Source organism: Centroberyx affinis, unplaced genomic scaffold (assembly GCF_046629955.1).
Source record: "Centroberyx affinis isolate AG114_WGS23_722 - 3 ecotype Tasmania unplaced genomic scaffold, CSIRO-AGI_Caff_v1 ptg002192l_1, whole genome shotgun sequence".
NCBI lineage: Eukaryota > Metazoa > Chordata > Actinopteri > Beryciformes > Berycidae > Centroberyx > Centroberyx affinis.
Genome location: NW_027280500.1, coordinates 516 through 28,382, shown reverse-complemented (window position 1 = coordinate 28,382; position 27,867 = coordinate 516). Strand labels below are relative to the sequence as shown.

The window sequence follows — 27,867 nt, the reverse complement described above, 5'->3', positions numbered from 1 at the left end:
ACATCATGGGTTACTAGGCAGAATTGAAGAGCTGAGTTTATTTGAAAGTGAAACTATAGGCTAGGGAGAGAAGACAACGCATTAATTCACAAACGACAGATTTTACAGATTTTTTTGTCTCTCAGTCGTAAATATTCTCACAGTAGAGGATTAGGCAAAACTGTGGTATCACACACAAAGTCACACTGATTGTTTTTAGCTCAATCTATCATTTGACAATTAATGCCAAGAATGGTAGGTAGCCCTTCTTTAGGCTGTTTTCATATCAAATATTACTTTTACTTAATGGAAAAACTGAAAATTTGCAGTGGTGGTGTCTTCTTTAGTGGTGACTTGCCCTACATAAAAATTACAACCAATAAAACCATCATGAATTTCCTGCCCCTCCCATCAACTAAAACCACCAAGCCAAGTTTCTGAAATAACAGATGACTGACCGGTATGTATTTGTATTTTCTCTAATTGCATCAAATTCAAACTACAGGCAGTAGTCACTACAAACATACAGGCCTACAACTGAGCAGCAGGTTCAAATACAACTTAGAAGAACTTACAACACATACAATAAATCTATATAACAGACCAAAGTCTAACATAAAGTACATACGAGGGGCTAAATGTCTTCATATATCGTCATTATGTTGCATAGCTTTGGGACATTGTTGCTTTCAACTTTTGTCAAGGATTTGGAAAATAATGTGATTTAGTTTATGAAAGCAACAAACGTCAGAGGGGTCTTAAAAAAACAACATTTATTTATGTGTGTGACTTCCACCTGAGCTTATGGATGTCCTTGTGTAGGAAAATGTTTCTGCTGATGACAACGTTGTTGTTCATGCTCAAGTCAATCAGCCGTTTTCCATTGTTGTTTCTTTCTCTGCACCCCTGGGTGCCCATTGCTCTCTGGTAGTTGGTGTTGTCAGAGCCCACTTTGGCTCTCAAGTCTCCAGTTATCTGAAGCATGTTGTGTTGGGGTGCTTTGGAGTTCGTACCAGTTGTCTTTGTCCTCTTCAGCCTCATTTGTTGGTGCACAGCACTGCAGGATGGTTAGTTTGCAGTACTTTGAACTGAGATGTATTCTGATCAACCTCTCTCACTGGGTCCCATTCCAGCAAGGTTTTGTCTTTCTCCTTTGACAGGATGATGTCTACACCGTGTGTGTGGGGGTCTGTGACCTGAATGGAGGATGGTGGATCCATCGTAAAGCAAGTCCAGCGACATTCACTTATCCCCAGGAGGTCCAGGTGATGCCCCTTCATCCCACTGAGGACTTGTTCCGTCTTTGAAGCCTCCAACATGGTTCGGACATTCCTCGCACCAAGGTGAACCTTGGTTTTTGCAGGGAAATAAGCAGAGAATTAGCAACTCTTAATTAGGTTTTCAGAAACATTTTATTCATTCATCAATGTAAACCATTTTCTGTGCAAGTTGAACAAGGGGAACCATACTACTTAACCTTAAAATCTCCCTCTACACACACACACACACACACACACACACACAAAACATTGTTCATGAATTCCCAAACCAAAATGATATGTCTGTCAGCATGGTAAAGGAAGTGTCCTCTCTGTTTGTTCTCTCATCATGTGTTTGGTCTCTGGTAGCTGCTGTAGTAATCCCTCTCCACAAAAGCTCTGCAGAAACAGCTGTACAGCAGCATCAGTACTCTGCTGATGTTGTTACTCCTACAGAGGAGGATTTACCTGTACAGTGATGCTGCTGCCAGTTCTGACTGTCACTCAGTTAGGAAAAAACAACCTGCATTTAATAGTAGCAACAATACTATAATAATATAATATAATATCTTGATACCTCTGTAGTTTATTGGAGTTCACCATCCTCTTCTTATCTCCACTCGTCACCTGTCAAGACAGATTAACAGACAGACAAGCTGAAATATTGAACGTATTATTGTTCACACTGTGCAGAATATTTGCTTTCATACTGTATGGGATATTAATTTCTCGATCAAAAGATAACATTTAGATATAGAATGATTCAATATGCTTTTTTGTACATCAGAATAAGGATAATAACTCAATGCCAACTGTTAATTATTAATATAATAATACTAATATTAATTAATTATACTGTAGCACTGAGTGAGAAAATGTTTTATCAGAATGGATTTTTGAATCCTCACCAGCAGGTGGATTTGCATTATAACCCTAAATTGTGTTTTGGTCTCAAGGGAATCAATGATTTAGTAAAGATAGAGTATATCCGTGAGTATTATGCCAGTACAGCAGTTATGCACATCTGCACAGAATAGTTTACATGATGAAGTACTCACTGTGATCAGTTAGGAGGTACAACTTCAACTGACAAAGTCTCCAAAGCTACAAAACATCTACAAAGCAAAATAATTTATTTTGAAATGAACAGTAATATTGAAAGAAACAGAACTTGACATGAGAGATTAGTGATTGATTACTAATGCCTGGTCTTCTGCCATGTCTTTTATAAGTACAAACCATGCAAGCAACAGATCCAACTATTATAAACTACAGTACAGTACTTGCCAAATAACAATCAAATTGAAGAAAATTACTGACAGCAGATTTGATGTCAACTAAATGTATTTCTTAAGATATTTACATTTTATGAACGCCGCATCACCAGAGGCACCAAACTATATATGAAGTTATGGAACAATAACATGAACACATGTATGCTAAATCCTATCCTAGTGGATCTTTATGAGGAGTAAAAAACTCTTCGTCCCTCACCATTATTGTTCCTTCTCCAGATGAAGACTCCAGTGATGCAGATTGCCAGGAGGAGCAGCAGTCCTGCAACAACTCCAATGACAAGAGCAGTATTGATCCCTGAAGGAGAACATGGAACCAAAACAGAGCATTCAGACTTTGTCACATAACACTGGATGGATCAGATTATATCTATTTGTTCCACTTTAATATCTGAAATATACAGAGGAGGTCATGTGAATTGGACAAATAAGAGAGACACCTAATGTGTTTTAGTGAACCGACCGACACGTTTGGTTGCCTTCAATATTCACATGGAGTTAAAAACTGTCTGGTTGCCTAAATGGTGGTATGGTAAACAAGACTGAGCCTAAATTTACCCCCAAGGAGGAATAAACTATGGAGCTATCTGAGAACACCATACAGTACATAGAAAATACATGAGAAAATATAGGCTGGAACTTGTAATAGATACTATATATAAAGTAAAAGTGTAATTTAATATGTTCATTTGGATACATACAACTGATTAAAAACAAGAAATATCAAGATGACAAACCCAACTGAACTGGATGACAGAAACTAAAATGACAACAAAACCACAACAAGGAGAGAAACGGTCCAGTACAGAACAACAGAAACAAAACACATGAACTGTTAGTCAGGTGTAAGAAGTAAACTAAATGTGTCTCTCCTCCTCCATCAGCTCTGATCCCAGTCTTACCCGGGTTGTTGGTCTTGATCACTGCTGGGTCCAGTTTGGTGACGATGTCCTCCTTGACACCAGAGAGCTGAAACACACACTCGTACTTCCCCCAGTCTTCAGGTTTGACTGATGAAACGTCCAGCTGAACGCTCATCTGGAAGGTTCCATCGTGGTTGGGGAGGATCTCTCCCTGGTCCATGAGGTCCTGAAGCTCCTCTCGATCTCTAATCCAGAACAACATGACTTTGTCAGGGTAGAAACCTGTAGCGTGGCAGCTGACTGGAGAGGAGGGAGACTTCTGGAGGAGAGACACGACGGGAAGCACTGGGGGGGGAAGGAGAAAGTAAGAGAGAGAGGCAGGAGCAGGGGGATGGAGAGGGAGAGAGAGGGAGAGAAAGAGCGGGAGGAGTGGAGAGAGAGTGGGGGATGGGTGGGGGTGGAGAGGGAGAGAGAGAAGGGAGAGAGACAGAGAAATGGTGAAACGGGGAGGGAGGGGAGGAGAGAGGGAGAGAAAAAGAGAGGACAGAGAGGGAGAGAGAGGTAGGGAAGGGGGGAGAGAGAGAGAGAGAAAGAGAGGGATGTTGGGGAGAGAGAGGGTGAGTGAGAGAGACAGTGAGAGAGGGAGGGGAGAGAGGGAGAAAGAAAGGGGGAGAGGGAGAGAAAGAGACAAAGAGGGAGAGAGAAAAAAGAAAGAGAGAGGGAGAGAGAGAGAGAGAGAGAGGGGGACAGAAAAAGAAACATGTATAAATTCAAAAATCATTAGTTACATGTACAGTGGGTATCTATGTTGGCTCATATTCACTGTAATGTTTCTGTACATTAGAAACAGAAGAGACAGATGAACATTGTTGTGTCCATGAAACTACATCAGGTCATGTGACTCTACCTGTTCTCTGCAGAGTGCCCTTCCCATAGTCCAAATACTTCTTCAGCCAATCAATGCAGTCCTTGGTGAGGTAATTCTTCCTGTATGCTGAATTAGCTTTGTTTGGATCCCATCTCTGTTTGGTGATGACAGCCTGTGGTGTTGGAGCGATCCATGTCTGTGTCTTCAGGTCAAATGCTATGAAGTCTTCTCCATCATAGCCATACTGAAAGTTCCCATTAATGTCTCCAGTCTCATTATTCCATTCACAGCCATACATCAACTGAACAATGTGGACACCTGAGAGAGAGACAGAGACAGAGACTGAAGTAAACCCGAGTGAGATCCTAGCACAGTCAACTATCAGTGGTTGATATCACATCTTTACCACAGAGACACACTGATCCACAGACACCAAAACAGAGGATCTACACCTACTGCTGTTACTGGCTGGATGGAAGCCGCTCACAGCCAAACATAATGTGGACAGTGTGGACGGCTCAGAGAGAGACAGAGAGGCAGAGACTGCTGTAAAACAGAGTGAGATCCTAACACAGTCAGTGTCCTCTCTTTATCACAGAGACCAACAGACAGTTTATCTACACTCTTGAAGGTAGAGGCTTCATGTGAGCTGCAGGAACACACACACACACACACACACACACACTGAGGTGGAGTCCTGACTAGCAGACAATTACAGTTTCCCATTTGGCAGATGCTTTTATTCAAAGCAACATACATATGAGATTTTAATACACACAGCACAAGCAATGATCTAGTCAGGAGAGAACAACGAGAGTAAGTGCCATAAGCTAAGTTCTGGTCCAACATGACAGAGGTGCTACAAGGCAGTGCATAGAGGCAGTGCATAGATGTAATGCATAGATGCAATGCATAGAGTGCATAGAGTGCATATAAAAAGTATTTTTTTTTTTTTTGTGATTACACAGACCTTCAAGTGAGAAGGTGTTCACTAAATCATCTAATGTGTTTCTACTGCTGGAGATTTATTATGGGATGGACACACTGTGGTTAGTAGAGTTATTATCATCTAATCTAATCTATAGTTCTACTATATATTTATTATGGGATGGACACAATAGAGTTGGGTGCTTTTTCAACCTGTGACCTGGATGAGAAATTTAACATCTCGCCCTGTCCAAAACCAGCCAGTAATGTTATTCTATCAGCTGTGTGTTGTGAACCTGTTGTGATAAACAGGTTTCTACAGTAGAGTTATTATGGAGCGACTCACTGTGGGCAGTTCAGTAGAGTTATTCTAATCTAATCTAGTGGAGATAAACTGTTAATAATCTCTGTTGGTTATTATGGGATGGACAGAAACACTGTATCAGTACAGCAGACTAGCATCCAGTAGTCTCAGTCTTAGTAATGTGTGTGTTGAGTCTGACTGTGCGTTTCAGTCAGGTGTGTGAATGAAGAAAACCCTCAGCATCAAACAGTTGAATCTGTGTGAATAATGGATGAAGGCTGGCCTATGCGTGTATGTGTGTGTGTGTATGTGTGTGTGAGTGTGTCGGAGAGAGTGTGTGTGAGAGAATGTGTGTGCGTGAGAGAGAGGGTGTGTGTGTGTGTGTGCGTGTGTGTGTGTGTGTGTGTATGATGGAAGCTACATCTCTCTGCTACTTTACAACAAGGATGAAAAACATTTTAGCAGAATACAGTGAAACATAAACAAACCTCCAGTTTGGTTGAAGCGCTGCTTCAGGGTGTCAATGTCGACTTTGGAGCCCTGCTGGCCACCCATAAAGATCCCAGTTTGCGTCTCCCAGTACTGTGGATCATCTGCTGTGACTTTGTTCATCCAGTCCTGTTTGGGTTCGTTTCTCTTGGTGTTGCTGTCACAGTGAGTTATCTGAACTTCATCAACAAACCCAACAACCACATACTCTGGGAAGTTTGGGACTCCAGAGGATGCAGTGTAGAAATACTTCAGGGAGTGAGTCACTGTGGGACAAACAGTTAACAAGGAACTCAGGTTTTGATTTACATTTTTTAAATGAAGTTTTATACTAACAATGTGTGATCGGTTGTCAATTCCCTGAGCACAACAGAGAATTTCAATTTCTGTCCAATGACTATGGGACAATAAATAAATAAAAAACAACTGTGTCTTGAACAAAGAGGAATGTATGGACAGGTTTCATTCATTTTGTAAAGGGCTGGTATTCAGAAGGGATTTATAATTGGCCAGAAAATTAAGGTTATTTTGCTCCAAGTTTAAGGTTCAGCTGATATTAATATACGAACACAGCGCCCTCAAATGGATGGTTTGGTAAAACAAAAATATAAAATACTGAGGATCTAACTATGCTGGTGGTAAGTGAACACATTGTCTGATGAAATTGCATTACTGTAAGTTGAATGATGCGATTCAAGTGTGTGATAATCTATTAATTTAAGAATCAACAGACTACAGTAGAAAATATATATTCTGATGTATATTCACATCGATTCTCCATTTAACTTAACAATACTAGTAAGATTAAAACAAACTTATTCTCGGCTTAATCAACACTAAACTTAACAAAGCCAGATGTGAATATAATGCAGCTTAATGTGATATCTGACACGTATCATGACACCTGCATGCTTAAAGGAAAGATTTAAAATGTGATCTTACCTGGAGATGCAACGTGACAGAAGAGGAGCAACAAAATAAACTCCATCTTGTTTTGTAGAACATAATTATGAATACATGTCCCGCTGGTTGAAAGTTGGTCTCCAGTCCGCAGGTCTTTTCCTGTTTTATTGTCTAGAACAGCCTCACAGCCACAACGGGGCTGAACAAGAGCCCAATTCTGACCAATGGAAATTCAGAAAAGGCTGTTACGTCATGGGTTACTAGGCTGAGTTGAAGAATTGAGGTTGTTTGTTGAAAGTGAAACTAAACTCATGTAGCAAGAGAGAGTCTATAATAAATATTGCCTAGAATGATCATATACAATAGAGAAATGCTATGTAAAGATATATGAGCCAGGGAAAAAGATGGAAATGTTTAGGTTAAAAAAAATGAATGAAAGAAAAACATGTTAATGTTATGTAATAATATATGAGCAGCTGTTTAAAATGTGCCAATGAATAGGATGATTAGCTAGTTGCTTCATTAGAACTATGACTAATTTCAAAGCTAAAATCTTTGATTGCTCATTTGATTTAGTTGAAATCAGAAGGTGGGCTCATTCATCACCAGTCTGCTGATGTCTCATGTTTCATGTTTGTGTTGACAGAGTTCATTAATATCCAGAGAGGCTGGTTGTATTTTCCATTTAGCTGCTGAGTGTCAGTCAGAGCTTGAGTCTTGGTTCCTCATCACCTCCAACATGTTCCACTGAGAACAAAACACCAAAACACAGAAGCATCAACATCAGCATCAGTCCTGTTCTGGACCGGCCCGGCTTTCACTTTGACTGGCTCCTGATCAAAACACACTGCAGATCTGTTACAGGGCCAAGAAGGCCTTTAACACTGGACTAGGCTCTGAGTTCAAACAGTAAAACACATGGTTTTCCTCAGTGGGTTTAGCCTTGAAACAATTCAACATAAATATGTATAACTTTACCTTTGGCATGTTGGAGGCTTTATGGAAGTCAATTACAAACAGCTTCAACTCCAGTCTGAACAACATGCAGCACCTATCAACCAGCCAGTCATGGATAACTAAACTCATCAAGGAAATGTTATGTAAGGGATAATGTACAGCGACTACATTATAGGAATGAAATATGAGTTTAAAATTACTTTAGTACAAGCTAAAGGAATTTACAAACTGCTGCCAAAGCTAGTTCAGCAGGACTGTAACCATCTGTAGCTAGCATTAGCATCCATGGCTAAACAAGAGATTTTTAAATTTTTCAAATCATTACAGTAGGCTATATCTGCTTATTTTATGGTAGGCCTACACACTTTCTCTACGATTTCATGATTATTTGAGAAATATTTATATACTGAAAAAGGTCAAAATTACTCTAAAACAATAACAATATGGATTATAAGGAAGAAAAACAAGCCTTTACAAAGTCGATTGATTTTGAACGTTGTGAAGGAGGCTGGAGGCTCACAGCACTGCAACATGAAGTTAATCAGTTAATGACACTGATATGTGAATCTTGACTGCAGCTCAACATATATTTGTCTGATTGTTCAGCACAAACAGAGGCTGTTAGTGGCAGCAGAGCTTGACTGTGATATCTAACATGTCAGGAATCCACCATGGTCTCCTCTGTTATTAAACTCTTCTCCTCTCTCTCTGAGTCAAACCATGTGCTGAAATATTCTCTCCCAGTCTGTTCTGGTTTGTACAGCAGCAAAACCTCACCAGCCTCTAACCAGAGGAACAATATTTCTGAATGAAAATCCCCTTAACCTGACCGGCGTTGTCTACAGACGATATTGTTCTCAAACTGCAGCGGTTCTCGTCACAGGGAGGGATGAGCACAGAGTATTAATGTGATAGTAATGTGATAATAATCTCACTAATCTCTGTAGGGAAATTCTCTTTTTCTGTGACTGTGAGTAAGTGTTGTGAGAGTCTGTTTTATCACTGAGTTAGTTGTTCACACTCTGTTCATGTTCTGGAGTGAGATGGAGGGAATGTTTTAAGGAATACTGGAGGCTCCATTGAAATTAAATGTAAAGATGTAATTTCGTATTTTGAAAGCAGTGTGAACTCAGTGAACTTCATAATTAATCTCATGATACTGATTGGTAAATTCCATATCCACAAGTCCACAAATTTTCTACATCCTCCCCAATTATCACTGTATTTATGATTAATACAGTCTCTGGAATGTAAATAGTGAAGTATGTCCCCTGTTAATTATTACAACAAACTATTTCAGAATGTATACTTTGGTTTAGTGATGTCCTTATTTATTTATTTAATTATTTATTTATTTTTTTAATTTAAGTTTGTTAGTCTATATTTTTTGTTGTAATGTTGTATGTTAATAAAAAAGAAAGTTTATCATTGAGTTTACCACTAGTCCATACCCGGGGATGCGCGCGCCACAACTCCGTGCAGACTTGCCAAAAATGCGCATAAACAGCGTAAATTTGGGAAAATGGAAAAATCTGCTTCGTCAGTCCCTGCCTATGCCAATGCTCAATGCCCATGTGCAGTTTCAGATTGATTGGCCAACCCATTGAGGAGCAAAATGGATGCAGACAGATGGACAGAGTTTTCCTGATTTTATAGTATTATCATTATTATTATAGTATAGTATATATATATATATATATATGTATATAGGATTACAGAGGACTCAGCAGTGTCATAGCGCCGCCTCTGGACAGATTATGTATCTCCCTCTGAACTGAGAAATGACCAGAAGAGGATGTCACGTGACTTTCTGCTGGTCTCTAAATGATCAACCTGATAAATGATCATTATAATCTGTGACTCTGCTCTCTAGAAGTGTTTGTGTATTCATCAAGGTACCAGAAGGTTAATTTGGTGTCAATTAACGGGCTCACTATCGACTGAAATATATAAAAAGAGCTTTTGCACAATATTCTTTGTCATATGAATGCCTGAACAATCCTTTATAGGTTATAAAACAACTATGATCCACAAATACACAACACACAAATCAACAGAAAAACAACTCTGAATTAGGTTTTCAGAAACATTTTATTATTTTATCAAACCCTTTTTTGTTACACTAACGATGCCATACTACAAATCCAAAATTTCCCCCAATACAGACACCTTACCCCCCCCCCGTCTCTCTCTCTCTCTCTCTCTCACACACACACATCAATTCAAACTAGAATAGAGTAGAACATCTACACACAATATCTGACTGCTGTAATTCCCTAATGAAGACCAAAATATAGTTCACCAAATACAAAACAAAAAACCCCCAAAACAAAACAAACAAAAAAAAACAATTTCTAAATGAAAACATCTTGCTCTAATACCCATTCAAAAAGCTGTACAGATTGTAGATCATTTCCACACCATTATAGAGATTTGAACGGTTTTACAATGACGGAGCATTGAGCCAGAGCAGAATCCAGGAGAACTGTGTTGAACCCAAGTCAAACTCATTTTGTGTGATTTAAAAACTCACCAGTGAAAATGAACATCATTTATAACTCTAACCTTCATAGCTAATTATAAACTCAAACACACAAGATAGTGTTCATGAATTCACAAACAAAAATGCTGTGGCTCTCAGCATCATAAAGGAAGTGTCCTCTTTTTTTCCCACAGTGCAGCCGAGGGTTTCACGAGACAGATTCAGGTCAGTCAGTCAATCAGTCAGTCAGTCAGATGGCCTCTAGAGGGCGGCTTTGGCTGTGAGATCAGCAGTGTTTCCCATACAGAGGCAAAATACAAAGTTGGTCAATGTATAGAAATTGATCTACATCGATCTCTAATGTGCCTGATGTGGACATCATGTCATGTTTGTCATTTGGCAATGCACAGGCCATCAGACCAGCAGCATTGTACTCAATCTGACAGAGTCTACCATTGTGAAAACGTAAGAGAAACTTAAAATTCCACAACTTGCATGTGTTAGTAACAGGATTTGTAAACAGTAACTTGATAACACGTCTTCTGCTGCCCTACAAACATTGTAACGATAAGTAATGTTATTACCTTGTGGTACTGAAGTAACATTAGTGGAATTAGGTTATTTAACCGATAACCGTGTGGCAATGCTTCGGTGGGAAATTCGGTGTCACAGCAGCAATTGGCAGGACAAAGTACAGTAGCCTACTGTACATTGGCAGAACAAAGTACAGGAAAAGTAATAAGGTAATAAAAATAGTGTAGGAAAGATACAAGGCAATATAAATAAATATACAACTATAAAACTATGAGGGTAAAAAATATAAGACTAAAATTAAGTGTCTCAAGCGTCTTAAGTGTCCAAAGTGGTGTTGAGTATTACCTCTTGTGTAATAACAAACTCCTGTGTAAGTTGAATTGTAGCTTATAGTCAAAGGTGCATAATATCCATGTGCAACATAGTCCAGATCAAGTGATTTAGTGCAGGTTAGGGAGAGGGGGGTCAGGGGCAAAGGTCCAGGGTCCAAGTTATTGTACTGACACACACACACATACACACACACACACACACACACACACACACACACACACACACACACACACACACACACACACACAATATTGTTCATGAATTGACAAATCAAAATGCTGTGTCTGTCAGCATGGTAAAGATAGTGTCCTCTCTGTTTGTTCTCTCATCATGTGTTTGGTCTCTGGTAGCTGCTGTAGTAATCCCTCTCCACAAAAGCTCTGCAGAAACAGCTGTACAGCAGCATCAGTACTCTGCTGATGTTGTTACTCCTACAGAGGAGGATTTACCTGTACAGTGATACTGCTGCCAGTTCTGACTGGCACTCATTTAGGAAAAACCAACCTGCATTTGGTATTAGGTTACTGTATTAGCTACAATACAGTATGGAGGCAGGGTGTAGTGTATAGTAATGTAGTAAAGTGTAGTAATGAAGCACAAACATAAATATTGTTCTTTGGTGAGTAAATCAATGCAAATTTGACTAATGTGATTTGTCCCACAACTTTCTGACAGATCCTATGACTTTAAATCTCAATATTCAATAAAGTTTTGTTAATGTACACTTTTGTTGAAAATTAGAAACAACTGCTGCTATTTATCTTGATGCCGCTGTAACTTATTGGAGTTCACCATCCTCTTCTTATCTCCACAGGTCGCCTGTCAAGACAGATTAACAGACAGACAAGGTGAAATATTGAATTTATTATTGTTCACACTGTGTAGAATATGTGCTTTTATATTGCATGAGGTTTCATTTCTGGATCAAAAGATAACATTTAGATATAGAGTGATGCAATTTGCTTTTTTGTACATCAGAATTAGGATAAAAACTCAACACCAACTGTTTTCTATATAATTATATTGTAACACTGAGTGAGAAAATGCTTTATCAGAATGACTTATTAAATCCTCACCAGCAGGTGGATGTGAATTACAACTCTAAATTGTGTTTTTGTCTCAAGGGAATTGATGATTTAGTAAAGATAGAGTATCTGCTTATATATCTGTTAATATTATGCCAGTACAGTAGTTATGTACCTTTGGTTGAGTGCAGAATAGTTTACATGATGAAGTACTCACTGTGATCAGTTAGAAGATACAACTTCGGTAGATGAAGTCTCTGACAAAGAAGAAGACAAAGTAAAATAATTTAATTTGAAATGAACAGTAATAATGTACGAAACAGAACTGGACATGAGAGATTAGTGATTCATTACTAATGCCTCACATCCACCTGCTGGTGAGAGGCCCCCACACTGAACACCTTTAAAACCAGGTTAAAAACCTTTCTTTTCACAACAATCTATGGCTAAGTTCTTAATGTGTATGTGTGTGTGTGTGTGTGTGTGTGTGTGTGTGTGTGTGAGTCTGTGTGTGTGTGTTTTGTATATTTTGACATTGGCATATTCTGCACTGATTCTTGTGTAACTGCACTAACACTTGTTGATGCATATTGCATATGCATACTGTATTGTCTTTTTATGTAAAGCACATTGTGTTGCCCTGTGTATGAAATGTGCTGTATAAATAAATTTGACTTGACTTGACTTGACTTGGACTTTATAAGTACAAACAATGCAAGCAACAGATCCAGACCAGTAGATGCCAAAAAACAATCAAAGGAAAACTTACTGTTAGCAGGTTTGAACCCTGAAATACAGACAAGAGGTTACATTATTACTCAATGACAGATTACAAATTAAGATTTATGAAAGGAAACACTAAATTATGTTACATGTATGTGCATCACTATTACTAGATATGTCAACTAAATGTATTTGTTATACTAATATTTACATTTTATGTACTTCAGAAGCACCACACATAAAATATATATGAAGTTATGGAACAATAACATGAACACTAAGTCACAAGCATGTATGCTAAATCCTATACTAGTGGATCTTTATGAGGAGTAAAAAAAACTCTTCGTCCCTCACCATTATTGTTCCTTCTCCAGATGAAGACTCCAGCGATGCAGATTGTCAGGAGGAGCAGCAGTCCTGCAACAACTCCAATGACAAGAGCAGTATTGATCCCTGAAGGAGAACATGGAACAAAAACTGAGCATTCAGACTTTGTCACATAACACTGGATGGATCAGATTATATCTATTTGTTCCACTTTAATATCTGAAGTATACAAAGGAGGTCATGTGAATCAGACAAACAAGAGAGACACCTAATGTGTTTTAGTGAAAACTGTCTGCCCTGGTGGCTCACCGAGTAGGGCGCGTACCATATGGCTCAGGCCTTCCCGCAGCGACCCGGGTTCAAATCCTTTGCTGCATGTCTTCCCCTCGCTCTCTCTCCCATACCTTCCTGTCTCTCTCTCACTATATCTCTCAAATAAAGCATAAAATGCCAAAAATAAATCTTTAAAAACTGTCTGCTTGCCCAAATGGTGGTATGGTAAACAAGACTGAGCCCAAATTTATCCCCAAGGAGGAGTAAACAGGTCAGGTCATGTGACTCTACCTGTTCTCTGCAGAGTGCCCTTCCCATAGTCCAAATACTTCTTCAGCCAATCAATGCACTCCTTGGTGAGGTAGTTATTCCTGTATGCTAATTCAGCTTTGTTATTATCCCATCTCTGTTTGGTGATGACAGCCTGTGGTGTCAGAGCGATCCATGTCAGTGTCTTCATGTCTAATGCTATGAAGTCTTCTCCATCATAACCATACTGATCAAAACCATTAACTTCTCCAGTCTCATCATCCCATTCACAGCCAAACATGTTCTGGTAGGTGTGGACACCTGAGAGAGAGACAGAGACTGAAGTAAACCAGAGTGAGATCCTAGCACAGTCAGCTATTAGTTGTTGATATCACATCTTTACCACAGAGACACACTGATCCACAGACACCAAAACAGAGGATCTACACCTGCTGCTGTTACTGGCTGGATGGAAGCCGCTCACAGCCAAACATAATGTGGACAGTGTGGACGGCTCAGAGAGAGACAGAGAGGCAGAGACTGCTGTAAAACAGAGTGAGATCCTAACACAGTCAGTATCCTCTCTTTACCACAGAGACCAACAGACAGTTTATCTACACTGTTGAAGGTAGGGGCTTCATGTGAGCTGCAGGAACACACACACACACACACACACACACACACACACACACACTGAGGTGGAGTCCTGACTAGCAGACACATGCTGAACATGATCCTGGAGTTAACATCACATCCACTGAAACCCTGCAGCCAGTGGATCAGTCCCACAATATCCTCTTCCTAGGAGAAACTACAGAAGCTCACTAGACTAGGTCTAGAAGTTTCCACTGAAGGAGAGTTTCAGCCTAGGATTAGTCACTAGGCTAGACCTGGTCAGCCAGGACAGTGAGTCTGTTCAGTAGTGTGTTACTACAACTGGTCAGAATAAGGCAGAGACCAGCAGGACCATTATGGAGACTGGGAGGCAGTCTGTCTGTCCTGATTGGTCCATCCATCCATCAATCATTCCATACAACCAACAACTATTTCCACCTGCAGATGTTGGCTTGGTGCCGCCTACTGGGACGGACCAACACACTGTGGTCAGTAGAGTTATTATCATCTAATGTGTTTCTACTGCTGGAGATTTATTATGGGATGGACCAACACACCGTGGTCAGCACAGCAGAGTTAATGTAATCTAATCTGTAGTTATACTATATATGTATTATGGGATGGACACGGTAGAGTTGGGTGTTAAACTTTTTGGCTGGACTGCAACAGCGGGGCCAGCCCTACAAACGCGAATGTCTGTCACTGACTGACTGACTGAGTGACTGAGTGATCAAGTTACACCATTGGTCGGCCGTGGCACGTGGCACAACACAGTATCACAGAGCCAGAAATTTAAGTTTCGTTTTCTCCGACGTCTAGTTTCTCCGCTGAGATCAGGAGCCCGTTTCTCCCACACAGTAAGCAGGCTGACCAATATCATGCATGTAAGCTGAAGCTAAAGTAGAATCTATACAATTATATCATATCACCGTTTATGTTGATGCATATGCGCGAGCTCAGTCCACCTGAAATCCTCTGTTCTGTCGGGGGAGAGAGACACACAAACAAGCATGGAGGTTTCATCACGCCGAGGGCTTATTGCCGACCTTCCCGAAGTTTCCCGGGGCCACGGTTCTGGCCAGTGCCGCTAGCTGGGCGCCGATTTGTTCCCGATGATCCGGCCGAGATTTCGGCTGGGGTCCTGACGACGATGCGCCCCCGGTGTCCGGCGAACAGTGTTTTCGGCACCGACGGGTAACAGAGCACCTGGCGCTTGGATCGGCAGGATCAATGCGGGCCGTGGGCGCGGTGGAGACGACAGCGGTGGAGAGAGAGACGGGACGCGCTGGAACGATCAGTATGGATGTATGGACTATTATTCTGTATTAGCAGTCTACAGCCTGGGGTTAAAGTGGGCCGGAACGATCCGGAACGGCGTTCTGGCACCTTCGATTAATAAGTAAATAAATCTGATTGGCAATTTCATACATAATAATGACAAGCGAGTTCACAGGGCTGCCAACTCTCACGCATTGACCGAGAGACTCACGAAATTGACATTTTTCACACGCTCTCACGCCACAAGTCTATTTTCTCACGCAGTGAAAAACAAATTCATAACTGATAACGTCGCGACCTGAAAAAAGGAAACTGACAGCAGGACAGACGAGACAGAGCAGCACAGCGCAGCAGCGAGTTATTCAGACCATCTGAATAGCGAGAAATATACACGAATTATTATATTATATTATTATATATATTATTTTATTATTATATAATTATTATATTGTAATTTATTCCCATGCATGCTGCTCAGAGTAATCTCAGTCAGCGGCTCTTCTGCGTCTCTCCCTCTCCTCTCGCGCCGTGCGCACGCAGGCAGGAGTGAGAGTGAGTTGCTATGGTTACGGGGACGCTTTGTGTCTGTCGCTCTGAAACTTTCTCATGATTCCCAATAATAGGTTTTTTAGGTTAGTATGCCTATGCAAGATCATGAATGTAAGCACCTCAATGCTGAAATCTAGTAATATAACATAATCTTTACATTTTTGGTTAACATTATACAGGGTTGCTGTTTCTTGACTTAATCCAAGAGGTTAGGTGGTGTAGAAATGCAGGAAATTTGTTTTAAATTACTATTTTTTCTGACCCCCCCCCCTCCGAAACAGGGTTCCCCCACCTGCCAAATCCCACTTTAACCCCTGTCAACAGTGGAGTTAGTTACACCATTGGTCGGCCGTGGCACGTGGCACACTCATACACGGTCCAGCCATATACTAGGTTTTCACCTAGTCTTGTTCAACCTGTGACCTGGATGAGAAATTTAACATCTCGTCCTGTCAGCAGGTTTATTAAAACATACTGCTAACTGTCATATGGGACCCAGCAGAAGCAGCCTGTGTCCAGTTTACAGTCCAGCTCCGTAGTTTGAGAAACCACGCAGTAATGTTATTCTATCAGCTGTGTATTGTGAAATTGTTGTGATGAACGGGTTTCTACAGTAGAGTTATTATGGAGCGACTCACTGTGGGCAGTTCAGTGAAGTTTTTTATATTATAAATGATTCTAATTTAATCTAGTGAAGATAAACTGTTAAAAATCTCTGTTGGTTATTATGGGATGGACAGAAACACTGTATCAGTACAGCAGACTAGCATCCAGTCGGCGTATCTGTGTGTGTGTGTGTGTGTGTCTGTGTGTATGATGGAAGCTACATCTCTTTGTTACTTTACAACAAACCAGGATGAAAAACATTTCAGCATAATAAAGTGAAACATTAACAAACCTCCAGTTTGGTTGAACCGCTGCTTCAGAGTCTCAAATTCGGCTTTGTGGACCTGCTGGGACTGCATACATGTCACAGCGTGCCACTGCAAGTACTCTGGATCATCTGCTATGACTTTCTTCATCCAGTCCTGTTTGGGTTCTTCAATCTTGTTGTTGCTGTCATAGTGACCGATCTGAACTTCATCAACCAACGCAACAGCCACAAACTCTGGGAAGTTTGAGACCCCAGAGGATCCAGTGAAGAAATACTTCAGGGAGTGAGTCACTGTGGGACAAACAGTTAACATAAGGAACTCATTTCAACATAAGGAACTCAGTCATCAAACATTTCTGTTTGATGACTATGGGACAAATAAATGAATAAAACAGTATCTTGAGTAATGTACAGACAGTTTTCATTCATTTTGTAAAGGCTTGGTATTCATTAACACAGAATCAAAAGGGATTTATAATTTGCCAGAAATTTAAGGTCATTTCACTCCAAAACACTGTCAAATATATACATTTTCTGAAAATTTTACAACCTGGAATTCATGAGTCATTATTGTCAACACATCATGCTTTTTTGACTACTGTTATTTAATTCACTAGCAAGGACCACACCATCAACAAGATGCATTTAAATGATTTATTGAAGGAAGATTGATGAGCGTTCTGGTAGCTGAATGCGTTGTGGGGAGGCTTCGTAGGGAATCCGCCGCAGCGCCCGGGCCACGACGGACCCCCAAAAACCTCCAGTTACTTAAGGAGATAAGATTGGGCGGATCTGAGATCTTTGAGATCTGAACGGATGTAGCGGTGATATGTTTGGGAGGACCAACGGCCCATGAGTTGAATGAATGAATGTGTTCTGGGATGTCATTGCGGGAGGCTGAAGTGGCGGCTCCGATCCTGAAGGAGTGTCCGGAGTAGTGAATGGGAGAAATGGCGGACAAGGAGAGTACGTGGCGGAGGTGATGGTGGAACCAAAATCGAGTAGCCACCCACAACAGACGAAGAGAGGATCTGAAGATGTTATGCTCTGGGATTTCCGGAATGCCGAGTAGTCTGCGAGGGTCTGGAAGGGATTCAGTGGCGATTGGACTTTGAAGTAGAAGACGGGTGTAGGCTGACCGGATTGATTGGTTTTGGTTCGCTTTAGATGGAATACCATGGTGTCTTCTGAGAAATAAGACAAGTCTGAAATGCAAGCGTGGCGGCGTGGGTCGAAGTGGACGGTTGGGGTGGTGAATTCAGAGCATCTGAGGAAACCGAAGAAAGCGAGTAGTAATATGGCTTCTAGAGTTCGAGCTACATGGGGAGTGCCGTATCCGGAGCGGATGGTGTGGATGCAGGCTGACAGTGCCGGTTATGAGTTTGGAGAAGAAGCTGATGCCGCTAAGATAAACTTTGATGGTGTGTGTTTTTATGGCCATCACGGAATGGGTGTAGGTAATGAAACTAGTCAGGGTGACGAGATCGAACGACGGGAAGGTTATGTTATGCTGGACGTGAAAGTGACGGAAACTTTTCCACGCTGTCCAGTAGGATGATAGGGTTGTGGGTGATAGGCTGTTGATGATGGAGTTCTGGGATTCGACGATCAGGGGTATTAGGGCAGGATTTACGAGTTGAAAGTCAGTGCCGAATATGGAGGAACCGGATCTGCATGAGGTGCCAAGCTTCTGAACTTCTGCAACGAGAAACGAGAAAGAGAGTCAGCGATGGCATTGGAGTGGCCGGGAGCATGGGCTGCGCGGAGAATATATTGGTGTGTAACGGAGTGCTGGACGAGGCGGCGCATGAACGGCATGATGGATGGAGAGTTGGAGCGTCCTTTGTTGATTATGTCAACGACTACGAGGTTGTCTGAGTAAATAAGGATGGCCTTACGGGACCATTTGTGACCTCACAGAATAGCGGTGGCTATTATGGGGTAGATTTCGAAGAGAGCGGAGGAAGCGACCTGCATTCGTTTGCGGATGTGGGGGGCGCCGGCATCCCGGTGCCAGAGGCCCCGGCTAGAGCGAGCTGCTGTGGTTGCTGGAAGCAGGGAGTGCCGGCATCCCGGTGCTGGAAGCCCCTGCTAGAGCGAGCTACTGCGGTTGCTGGAAGTAGGCAGCAGGGGGCGCTGGCATCCCGGTGCCGGAAGCGAGATGATGTCACCCAGAAGAGCACTGTGACGGGGCAGGGTAGAGGAAAGGTAAAGTGTGGAGCTGGCATCCCGGTGCCAGTGGCGTTCGCTGAGGGGGGAAGCTGTTGAGAGGAGAGAGGAAGGGTTGAGTGAGGACCTGGCATCCCGGTGCCGGAGGCGTTCATTGAGGGAGGAAGCTGCTGAGATGGGGGGGGAAATAGGGTGAGCAACTGGCAACCCGGTGCCGTTCGTTGAGGGAGGAAGCTGCTGAGATGGGGGAGAATAGGGAGAGCAACTGGCAACCCAGTGCCAGTGGCATTGACTGGAGGCAGGCGCTGCTGTAGGAGACTGGGAATAATAGGGTGAGAAGCTGGAATACTGGAGCTGGTAGCAGTGATTCCCCGGGTTCCCAGATTTTGTGGAGCGTAGTGCTGGTGCGTGATGACGTCGCATCTTGCGCCGCTGCTGGTAACGCTACCCGGAAGAAGACGGTTTTGTGTTTGTTTGGTGGATCGAGTATGGCGGGAAGCTGTAAAAAGTTCAAATAACTTTGCTTTGTTATCGGAGCGGTGGTAGGGAATTCCTCTATCCTTTAACTCTCTCTGGAGTCGAACCACTGTCCGCTCGGAAATCCTTGACGGCAGTGAATCGTCGGGGGACCTTGCTGGGGCGTGAGAGCGCCGGCACAGGCTTCGAGAGCGGAGCGAAGCCGGACCTGCATTCGGAGAATCTCGCCTGTGTCTCGGACTAGCTGGGGAACGTGTCGGGGTTGAGGATGCGTGGCGGGGGCTTGTTGCTCTCTCACTACGTCGGAGGGCTCTTCCTCGGATGGATGGACGGAGCTGGGAAGAAGAGATGGTCGTCGGACGGGCTGAGACACAGGTGATCCATTGGGCGTGACCCCCGGAGAGGAGAGGTGAGTAAAGTCTGGTTTACTTTTCGATGCTGGCCTATGCCTAGCTTGGCTTGGTGTGGCAGTATGCGAGCTGTCAAACGTTCCGCACGTAAACGAGAACAAACCGCAGAATACGACAGCGAGAGGGGAAGAGAGGGTTAGGATGGTATTTATGGAATGCCGGAAGAGGCGCGGTTGAGGTGTGGTCCTGCTCCTGAAACTCGCTAGGTAAGCTTCAATTAAAATATTTCATCATATTAAATACATCATATCAATAAGTATCAGTATAGAAGGAAGTTTTTTTTATTTTTTTTTATTTAACCCCTCCACCACCCCCCCCCCCCGCTTTGGAGGACATATAGCACTTTGTTTTTACATAGATCTGTTATTACAGCAATTCTTTTTTGAGATGAGATGAGGTACATTTTGACATGATCTGTAGATACATATATACACATATATATATGTCTGCACATGCACAATCGCACATAATCTCATATACGTATACATATATATATATATCTTTATGCACATATACATACACATATTGCATGGCAATGCAAAGAATACATCACCATTCACACTTATCCGACAATCTACATACATACATAGAATAATGGTCCTCTTAAGTCACCAGCTCAACTCCCAGTCAAATGTAGTTAAGAACATAGCTTATTTCCATCCTTCCCCAATTCTCAAACTATCCCACCTTTCATGAATAATGAGTTGTTTTAGGCTTACTTGGGTCATACATTCTTCCATCCTGCTGTAATGTTTTACGTAGTTTCTGAATCTCTCCAAACACATTTCTTCTACGCCTCTACATTTAATGATAAAACTTTTAGCCAGGAGTATTATTATATTATTTATATTATTTATGGAGTTATTCTGCACCTTTATATCTCCCAGTAGCACGATTTGTAGTGAAAGATCAATAAATATAGAAGGAAAGTTGACAAAGCAGACATTAATATCTATAATCACAAAATAATTACAATAATAACAATTAAGTTAATTAAGTGTGGCCTGTAGGAAAATCCTTGCTTATTCTCTGACCACTTTCTTGTAGGCTTGTATAAAGAATGTATAAGAAAGTAAAACCTGTCGAATGTTGTTGCAGGCTCTGGGTGTCACCCTTGCATCCCCCCCCCCTCCCCTGTGTTATTTCTGTTTTGTTGTTGTTGTTTTTGTTGCTTTGTTTTTTTTTTTTATGCAGTGTTGTCTTTTGAATTTTCCTTGTCTATTGTTTGTTTTGTATAATGGTAAAAAAGAACAATTAAACTCTTAATATAAAATATATATATAAATAATCACAAAATAATCTCAATATGCTGGTGGTAAGTGGACACATTGTCAGATGAAATCTATTAAAGAATCAACAGGCTATAGTAAACATATATTTACATCCATTCTCCTTTTAACTTAGCAATATTAGGAAGATTAAAACAAACTTATTCACGGCTTAACCAACACTAAACTCAACAAAGGCAGATGTGAATATGATGCAACTTAATGTGACGTCAGCCTACACAGTAACTAAATCAAATTGCAGTTACAACAACTACATGTTCAAAAGAAAGATTTTAAATGTGATCTTACCTGGAGATGCAACGTGACAGAAGAGGAGCAACAAAATAAACTCCTTCATCTTGTTTTGATAAAGAAGTAGGCAACAGTTTAAAGTAATGAATAAATCTTCTGCTGGTTGAAACTTTGCCTCCGGTCAGCAGATCGTTAGTCAGCTTCACAGGGAAAGATCCAATTCTAGCCAACAAAAATTCAGAAAAGACTGTTACATCATAGGTTACTAGGCTGAACTGAAGAGCTGAGGGAGACACAAGACTTACAAAATCCTAACTGATTTTGAAAATGCATTACTTCACACACATAATGACAGATTTTACAGATTTGTTTTTGTCTTTCAGTTGTAAATATTCTCACACTAGGAGGATTAGGCAAAGATGTCGTATCACACACAAAGTCACACTGCAATTTTTTATCTCAGTCTATCATACCATAAACCTATTTGACAATGTCAAGAAATTACAAAGATTTTATGTTATTGTAGGCTACTTTTATATCAAAATGTCATTACTTTTTCTTCCTGGATAACAGAAAATCTTTGGTGGTGGAGACTTCTTTAGTGGTGACTTCATGGTGTACCAGCAGGTGTAGCCTATAAATTACAACCAATAAAACCATCATTGATTTTTGAAAAATCCCTCCGTCCCATCAACTAAAACCACCCTGCCAAGCTTCTGTAATAACAGATGACTGGCCAGAAGTTTTATTATTTTATTTATTTTTCGAATTGCATCAAACAAATTCAAACTACAAGCAGTAAGTCACTCCAATCATATAGGCCTACAACTGAGCAACAGGTTCAAATACAATGTAGAAGAACTTAAAACACATACAGTAAATCTATATAACAGACCAAAGTCTAACATAAAGTGTATACGAGGGGCTAAATGTCTTCATATATCGTCATTATATTGCTTAGCTTTAGGGCATTTTTGCTTTTAACTTTTTTCAAGGATTTGAAAAATAACGTGATTTAGTTTATGAAAGCAACAAACTTCAGAGGGGTCTTAAAAAAACAACATTTATGTGTGTGACTTCCACCTGAGCTTATGGATGTCCTCGTGTGGGAAAATGGTTCTGCTGATGACAAGGTTGTTGTTCATGCTCAAGTCAATCAGCCGTTGTTGTTTCTTTCTCTGCACCCCTGGGTGCCCATTACTCTCTGGTAGTTGGTGTTGTCAGAGCCCACTTTGGCTCTCAAGTCACCAGTTATCTGAAGCATGTTGTGTTGGGGTGCTTTGGAGTTCGTACCAGTTGTCTTTGTCCTCTTCAGCCTCATTTGTTGGTGCACAGCACTGCAGGATGGTTAGTTTGCAGTACTTTGAACTGAGATGTACTCTGATCAACCTCTCTCTCACTGGGTCCCATTCCAGCAAGGCTTTGTCTTTCTCCTTTGAGAGGATGATGGCAGAGATAGCAGAGGTGGCAGAGGTGTGGCCAGGTCAACTTTGTTTGAGTCCCAAGTCAGTCTCAAGTCTTGAGTCCCAAGTTTCAAGTCAAGTCTCAAGTCTAAATGTAGATTACCAAGTCTAGTCCATGTCATTAATGTCAAGTCTCAAGTCTAAATGTAGAACACCAAGTCAAGTCAGAACAAATCAAGAGTGCAGCATCAATTTAATATCTTAAAGAAAACTAAATATCTAGGACTTTTCAATGCAATATGGTTTTAATAGGATAAAAACTTGGTAAGAGCATCATGAGTTTGATTTCTATAATCAGTTTTTAACTTCAATAAATTCAATCATTCCATACAAATTCAGAAAACAGAATTTAAATTCAGTCGTCTACTGGAACAAATCTCATCACTTTTAATCTAAGTCATTTACACAAACACAAGATCTCAAGTCAAGACTTTAGAAACCTTTTCAAGTCATCAAGTCCAAGTTATGAGTCCCCACCTCTGTGTCAAGGTGATGCCTCTTCATCCCACTGAGGACTTGTGGCGTCTTTGAGGCCTCCAACGTGGTTCGGACATTCCTCGCACCAAGGCGGACCTTGGTTTTGGCAGAGAAATAAGCAGAAAAAACTCTTAATTAGGTTTTCAGTTTTCAGGAACATTTTATTCATTCAACAATGTAAACCATTTTCTGTGCAAGTTAAACAAGGGGAACCATACTCCTTAACCTCCTTCAAAATCTCCCCCTACACACACACACACACACACACACACACACACACACACACACACAATTCAAATTGTAAATGAAAATCTATTGCTCTATTTGCTTTCATGTTGTATGGGATATTAATGTCTGCATCAAAAGATAACATTTAGATATAGAGTGATGCAATGTGCTTGTATGTACATCAGAATAAGGATAAAAACTCAACGCCACTGTTAATTATTAATATAATAATATATATTTTTTTAATAATAATTAAATATACTGTAACACTGAGTGAGAAAATGCTTTATCACAATGGTTTTTTGAATCCTCACCAGCAGGTGGATGTGAATTACAACTCTAAATTGTGTTTTTGTCTCAAGGGAATTGATGATTTAGTAAAGATAGAGTATCTCTATCTGTGAGTATTATGCCAGTACAGTAGTTATGCACATCTGCACAGAATAATTTACATGATGAAGTACTCACTGTGATCAGTTAGGAGATACAACTTCGGTAAATGAAGTCTCTGAAGCTACAAAAAGTTGACAAAGTAAAAAAAACAATTTGAAATGAACAGCAATATTATTAGAAACAGAACTGTACATGAGAGATTAGTGATTGATTACTAATGCCTGGACGTCTGCCTTGTCTTTTAAGTACAAATGGAAGCAACAGATATTATAATATTACACATTGCAGAACAGTAGATGCCAAAAAGAAAATCAAATTTTTATTTTTTAAGGAAGAAAACTTACTATTAGCAGGTCTGAATCCTGAAAAACAGACAAGAGGTTACATTATTATTCAATGACAGATTATGATTTAAGATTCATGAAAGGAAACACAAAGAGAAAATGAAGTTACATATATGCATTACTGTTACTATATATGTCAACTAAATGTCACCACCACACATTAACCAAATATTAAGTTAAGGAACAATAACATTAAGACACAAACATGTATGCTAAAATCCAATAGTGGAGTAAAAATGGCTTCAAGATGAGTAAAAAAAAACTCTTCGTCCCTCACCATTATTGTTCCTTCTCCAGATGAAGACTCCAGTGATGCAGATTGCCAGGAGGAGCAGCAGTCCTACAACAACTCCAATGACAAGAGCAGTATTGATCCCTGAAGGAGAACATGGAACCAAAACAGAGCATTCAGACTTTGTCACATAACACTGGATGGATCAGGTTATGTTTTTGTTCCACTTCAGTATTTTAAGTATAGAGATGAGGTCATGTGAATCAGACAAACAAGAGAGACACCTAATATGTTTTAGTGAACCGACCGGCATGTTTGGTTGCCTTCAATATTCTCATGGAGTTAAAAACTGTCTGGTTGCCCAAATGGTGGTATGGTAAACAAGACTGTGCCCAAATTTACCACCAAGGAGGAGTAAATTATGGAGCTATCAGGGAACACCATACAGTACATAGAAACGACACTGCATGAGAAAACATAGGCTAGAACTTGCAATAGATACTATATATAAAATCTTTATTTATATATATATAAAAAAGTTTTTTTTTTTTTTTAAATCAATGTATTGTTATATTTACATATAATTGATGTTGAACAAGAACGGCACTCTTTGCTTGAGTGTCTTTTTCTTTGCAGAGCTGTAATTTTATGATATTGTCAAATACATTCATTCATTCATTCATGAATTGCAAGTCAGGTGTAAGAAGTAAACTAAATGTGTCTCTCCTCCTCCATCCCGGTCTTACCCGGGTTGTTGGTCTTGATCACTGCTGGGTCCAGTTTGGTGACGATGTCCTCCTTGACACCAGAGAGCTGGAACACACACTCGTACTTCCCCCAGTCTTCAGGTTTGACTGATGAAACGTTCAGCTGAACGCTCGTCTGGAAGGTTCCATCGTGGTTGGGGAGGATCTCTCCCTTGTCCATGTGGTCCTGAAGCTCCTCTCCATCTCTCCTCCAGAACAACATGCCTCTGTCAGGGTAGAAACCTGTAGCGTGGCAGCTGACTGGAGAGGAGGGAGACTTCTGGAGGAGAGACACAGAGGGAAGCACTGGAGAGAGAGAGGGGGGGAGAGAGAGAGTGGGAGAGGAGAGAGAGAGGGTGGGGGAGAGAGAGAAAGAGAGGGGGGGAGAGGGAGGCAGGGGGTAGAGAGAGGGAGAGAGAAAGAGAAGGAGGGAGGGAGAGAGAGAGAAATAGACAAAGACAGAAACAGGCGGGAGTGAGGGGGCAGGGAGAGAGGGAGAGGGGAGGGAGAGAGAGAAAAGAGAAAGACAAAGATGTGTGTAAACTCAAAAATCATTACAGTTATATGTACAGTGGGTCTCTATATGTTCGTTCATATTCACTGTAATGTTTCTGTACATTAGAAACAGAAGAGGCAGAAACTCCATCAGGTCATGTGACTCTACCTGTTCTCTGAAGAGTGCTCTTCCCATAGTCCAAATACTTCTTCAGCCAATCAATGCAGTCATTGGTGAGGTAGGACTGTAAGTATGCTAATCTAGTTTTGTCATTTTCCCACTTGTGTTTGGTGATGACAGCCTGTGGTACTAGAGCAATCCATGTCAGTGTCTTCAGGTCGAATAACAGCCAGGCTTCTCCATCATAAGCATCCTGATAGTTCCCATTAACTTCTCCATTCTCATCATCCCATTCACAGCCACCTATCGCCTGGTACATGTGGACACCTGAGAGAGAGACAGAGACAGAGACTGAAGTAAACCAGAGTGAGGTCCTAGCACAGTCAACTATCAGTGGTTGATATCACATCTTTACCACAGAGACACACTGATCCAGAGACACCAAAACAGAGGATCTACACCTACTGCTGTTACTGGCTGGATGGAAGCCGCTCACAGCCAAACATAATGTGGACAGTGTGGACGGCTCAGAGAGAGACAGAGAGGCAGAGACTGCTGTAAAACAGAGTGAGATCCTAACACAGTCAGTATCCTCTCTTTACCACAGAGACCAACAGACAGTTTATCTACACTGTTGAAGGTAGAGGCTTCATGTGAGCTGCAGGAACACACACACACACACACACACACACACACACACACACACACACACTCTGAGGTGGAGTCTTGACTAGCAGACACACACTGAACCTGATCACACTGTGGTCAGTAGTGTTATTATCATCTAATGTGTTTCTACTGATGGAGATTTATTATGGGATGGACCAACACAGTTGGCTGTTAAACTTTTTCAACTTGTGACCTGGATGAAAAATTTAACATCTTGTCCTGTCAGCAGGTTTATTAAAACATACTGCTGTCATATGGGACCTAGCAGAAGCAGTCTGTGTCCAGTTTACAGTCCAGCTCCGTAGTTTGAGAAACCAGGCAGTAATGTTATTCTATTAGCTGTGTGTTGTGAAACTGTTGTGATAAACAGGTTTCTACAGTAGAGTTATTATGGAGCGACTCACTGTGGGCAGTTCAGTAGATTTATTATGTTTTTTATATTATAAATTATTTTAATCTAATCTAGTGAAGATAAACTGTTAAAAATCTCTGTTTGGTTATTATGGGATGGACAGAAACACTGTATCAGTACAGCAGACTAGCATCCAGTCGTCGTATCTGAGTGTGTGTGTGTGTGTGTGTGTGTGTGTGTGTGTGTGTGTGTGTGTGTGTGTGTATGATGGAAGCTACATCTTTCTGTTACTTTACAACAAACCAGGATGAAATACATTTCAGCAGAATAAAGTGAAACATAAACAAACCTCCAGTTTGGTTGAAGCGCTGCTTCAGCGTCTCAAGTTCGGCTTTGTAGAACTGCTGGAAGCCCACACATCTCGCATTGTACCACTCGAAGTGCTCTGGATCATCTGCTATGACTTTGATAATCCAGTCCTGATTTTTGGGTTCTACTCTCTTGATGTTGCTGTCATAGTGACCGATCTGAACTTCATCAACCAACGCAACACCCACAAACTCTGGGAAGTTTGAGACTCCAGAGGATGCAGTGAAGAAATACTTCAGGGAGTGAGTCACTGTGGGACAAACAGTTAAAATAAGGAACTCAGGTTTTGATTTACA

At 41.0% G+C, this 27,867-nt stretch overlaps 2 protein-coding genes across 2 annotated transcripts; both read right to left on the bottom strand.

The window, feature by feature from the left end:
• Window positions 1–41: 41 nt before the first annotated feature.
• On the bottom strand, window positions 42–23,657 carry LOC139655149 (major histocompatibility complex class I-related gene protein-like). The gene is made up of 10 exons (XM_071532473.1): window positions 23,623–23,657; window positions 22,236–22,316; window positions 21,740–21,904; window positions 5,984–6,250; window positions 4,304–4,582; window positions 3,436–3,741; window positions 2,733–2,831; window positions 2,297–2,353; window positions 1,816–1,865; window positions 42–1,328 (listed from the first exon to the last, which is right to left on the bottom strand). The coding sequence occupies exons 3-8, from the start codon at window positions 21,786–21,788 to the stop codon at window positions 2,343–2,345; spliced, it is 1,011 nt and encodes a 336-aa protein (XP_071388574.1). The 5' UTR covers window positions 21,789–21,904; window positions 22,236–22,316; window positions 23,623–23,657; the 3' UTR covers window positions 42–1,328; window positions 1,816–1,865; window positions 2,297–2,342.
• On the bottom strand, window positions 22,483–27,867 carry LOC139655155 (major histocompatibility complex class I-related gene protein-like; the record flags this gene model as incomplete). Its single annotated transcript, XM_071532482.1, has 7 exons — window positions 22,483–23,718; window positions 24,319–24,364; window positions 24,588–24,605; window positions 24,865–24,963; window positions 25,566–25,871; window positions 26,230–26,508; window positions 27,552–27,867. Coding segments are annotated over 6 exons (1,059 nt in total), but the record flags the coding sequence as incomplete, so codon positions are not given.

Excerpts from the sequence above, each read along its gene's own strand:
- LOC139655149 (XM_071532473.1), bottom strand. The coding sequence starts at position 21,788 with ATGAAGGAGTTTATTTTGTTGCTCCTCTTCTGTCACGTTGCATCTCCA. Across the intron at positions 4,583-5,983 it reads GCGCTTCAACCAAACTGGAG|GTGTCCACATTGTTCAGTTG; the intron begins GTTTGTTTATGT and ends TCTCTCTCTCAG. Across the intron at positions 3,742-4,303 it reads GGGCACTCTGCAGAGAACAG|TGCTTCCCGTCGTGTCTCTC; the intron begins GTAGAGTCACAT and ends TTCCCCCCCCAG.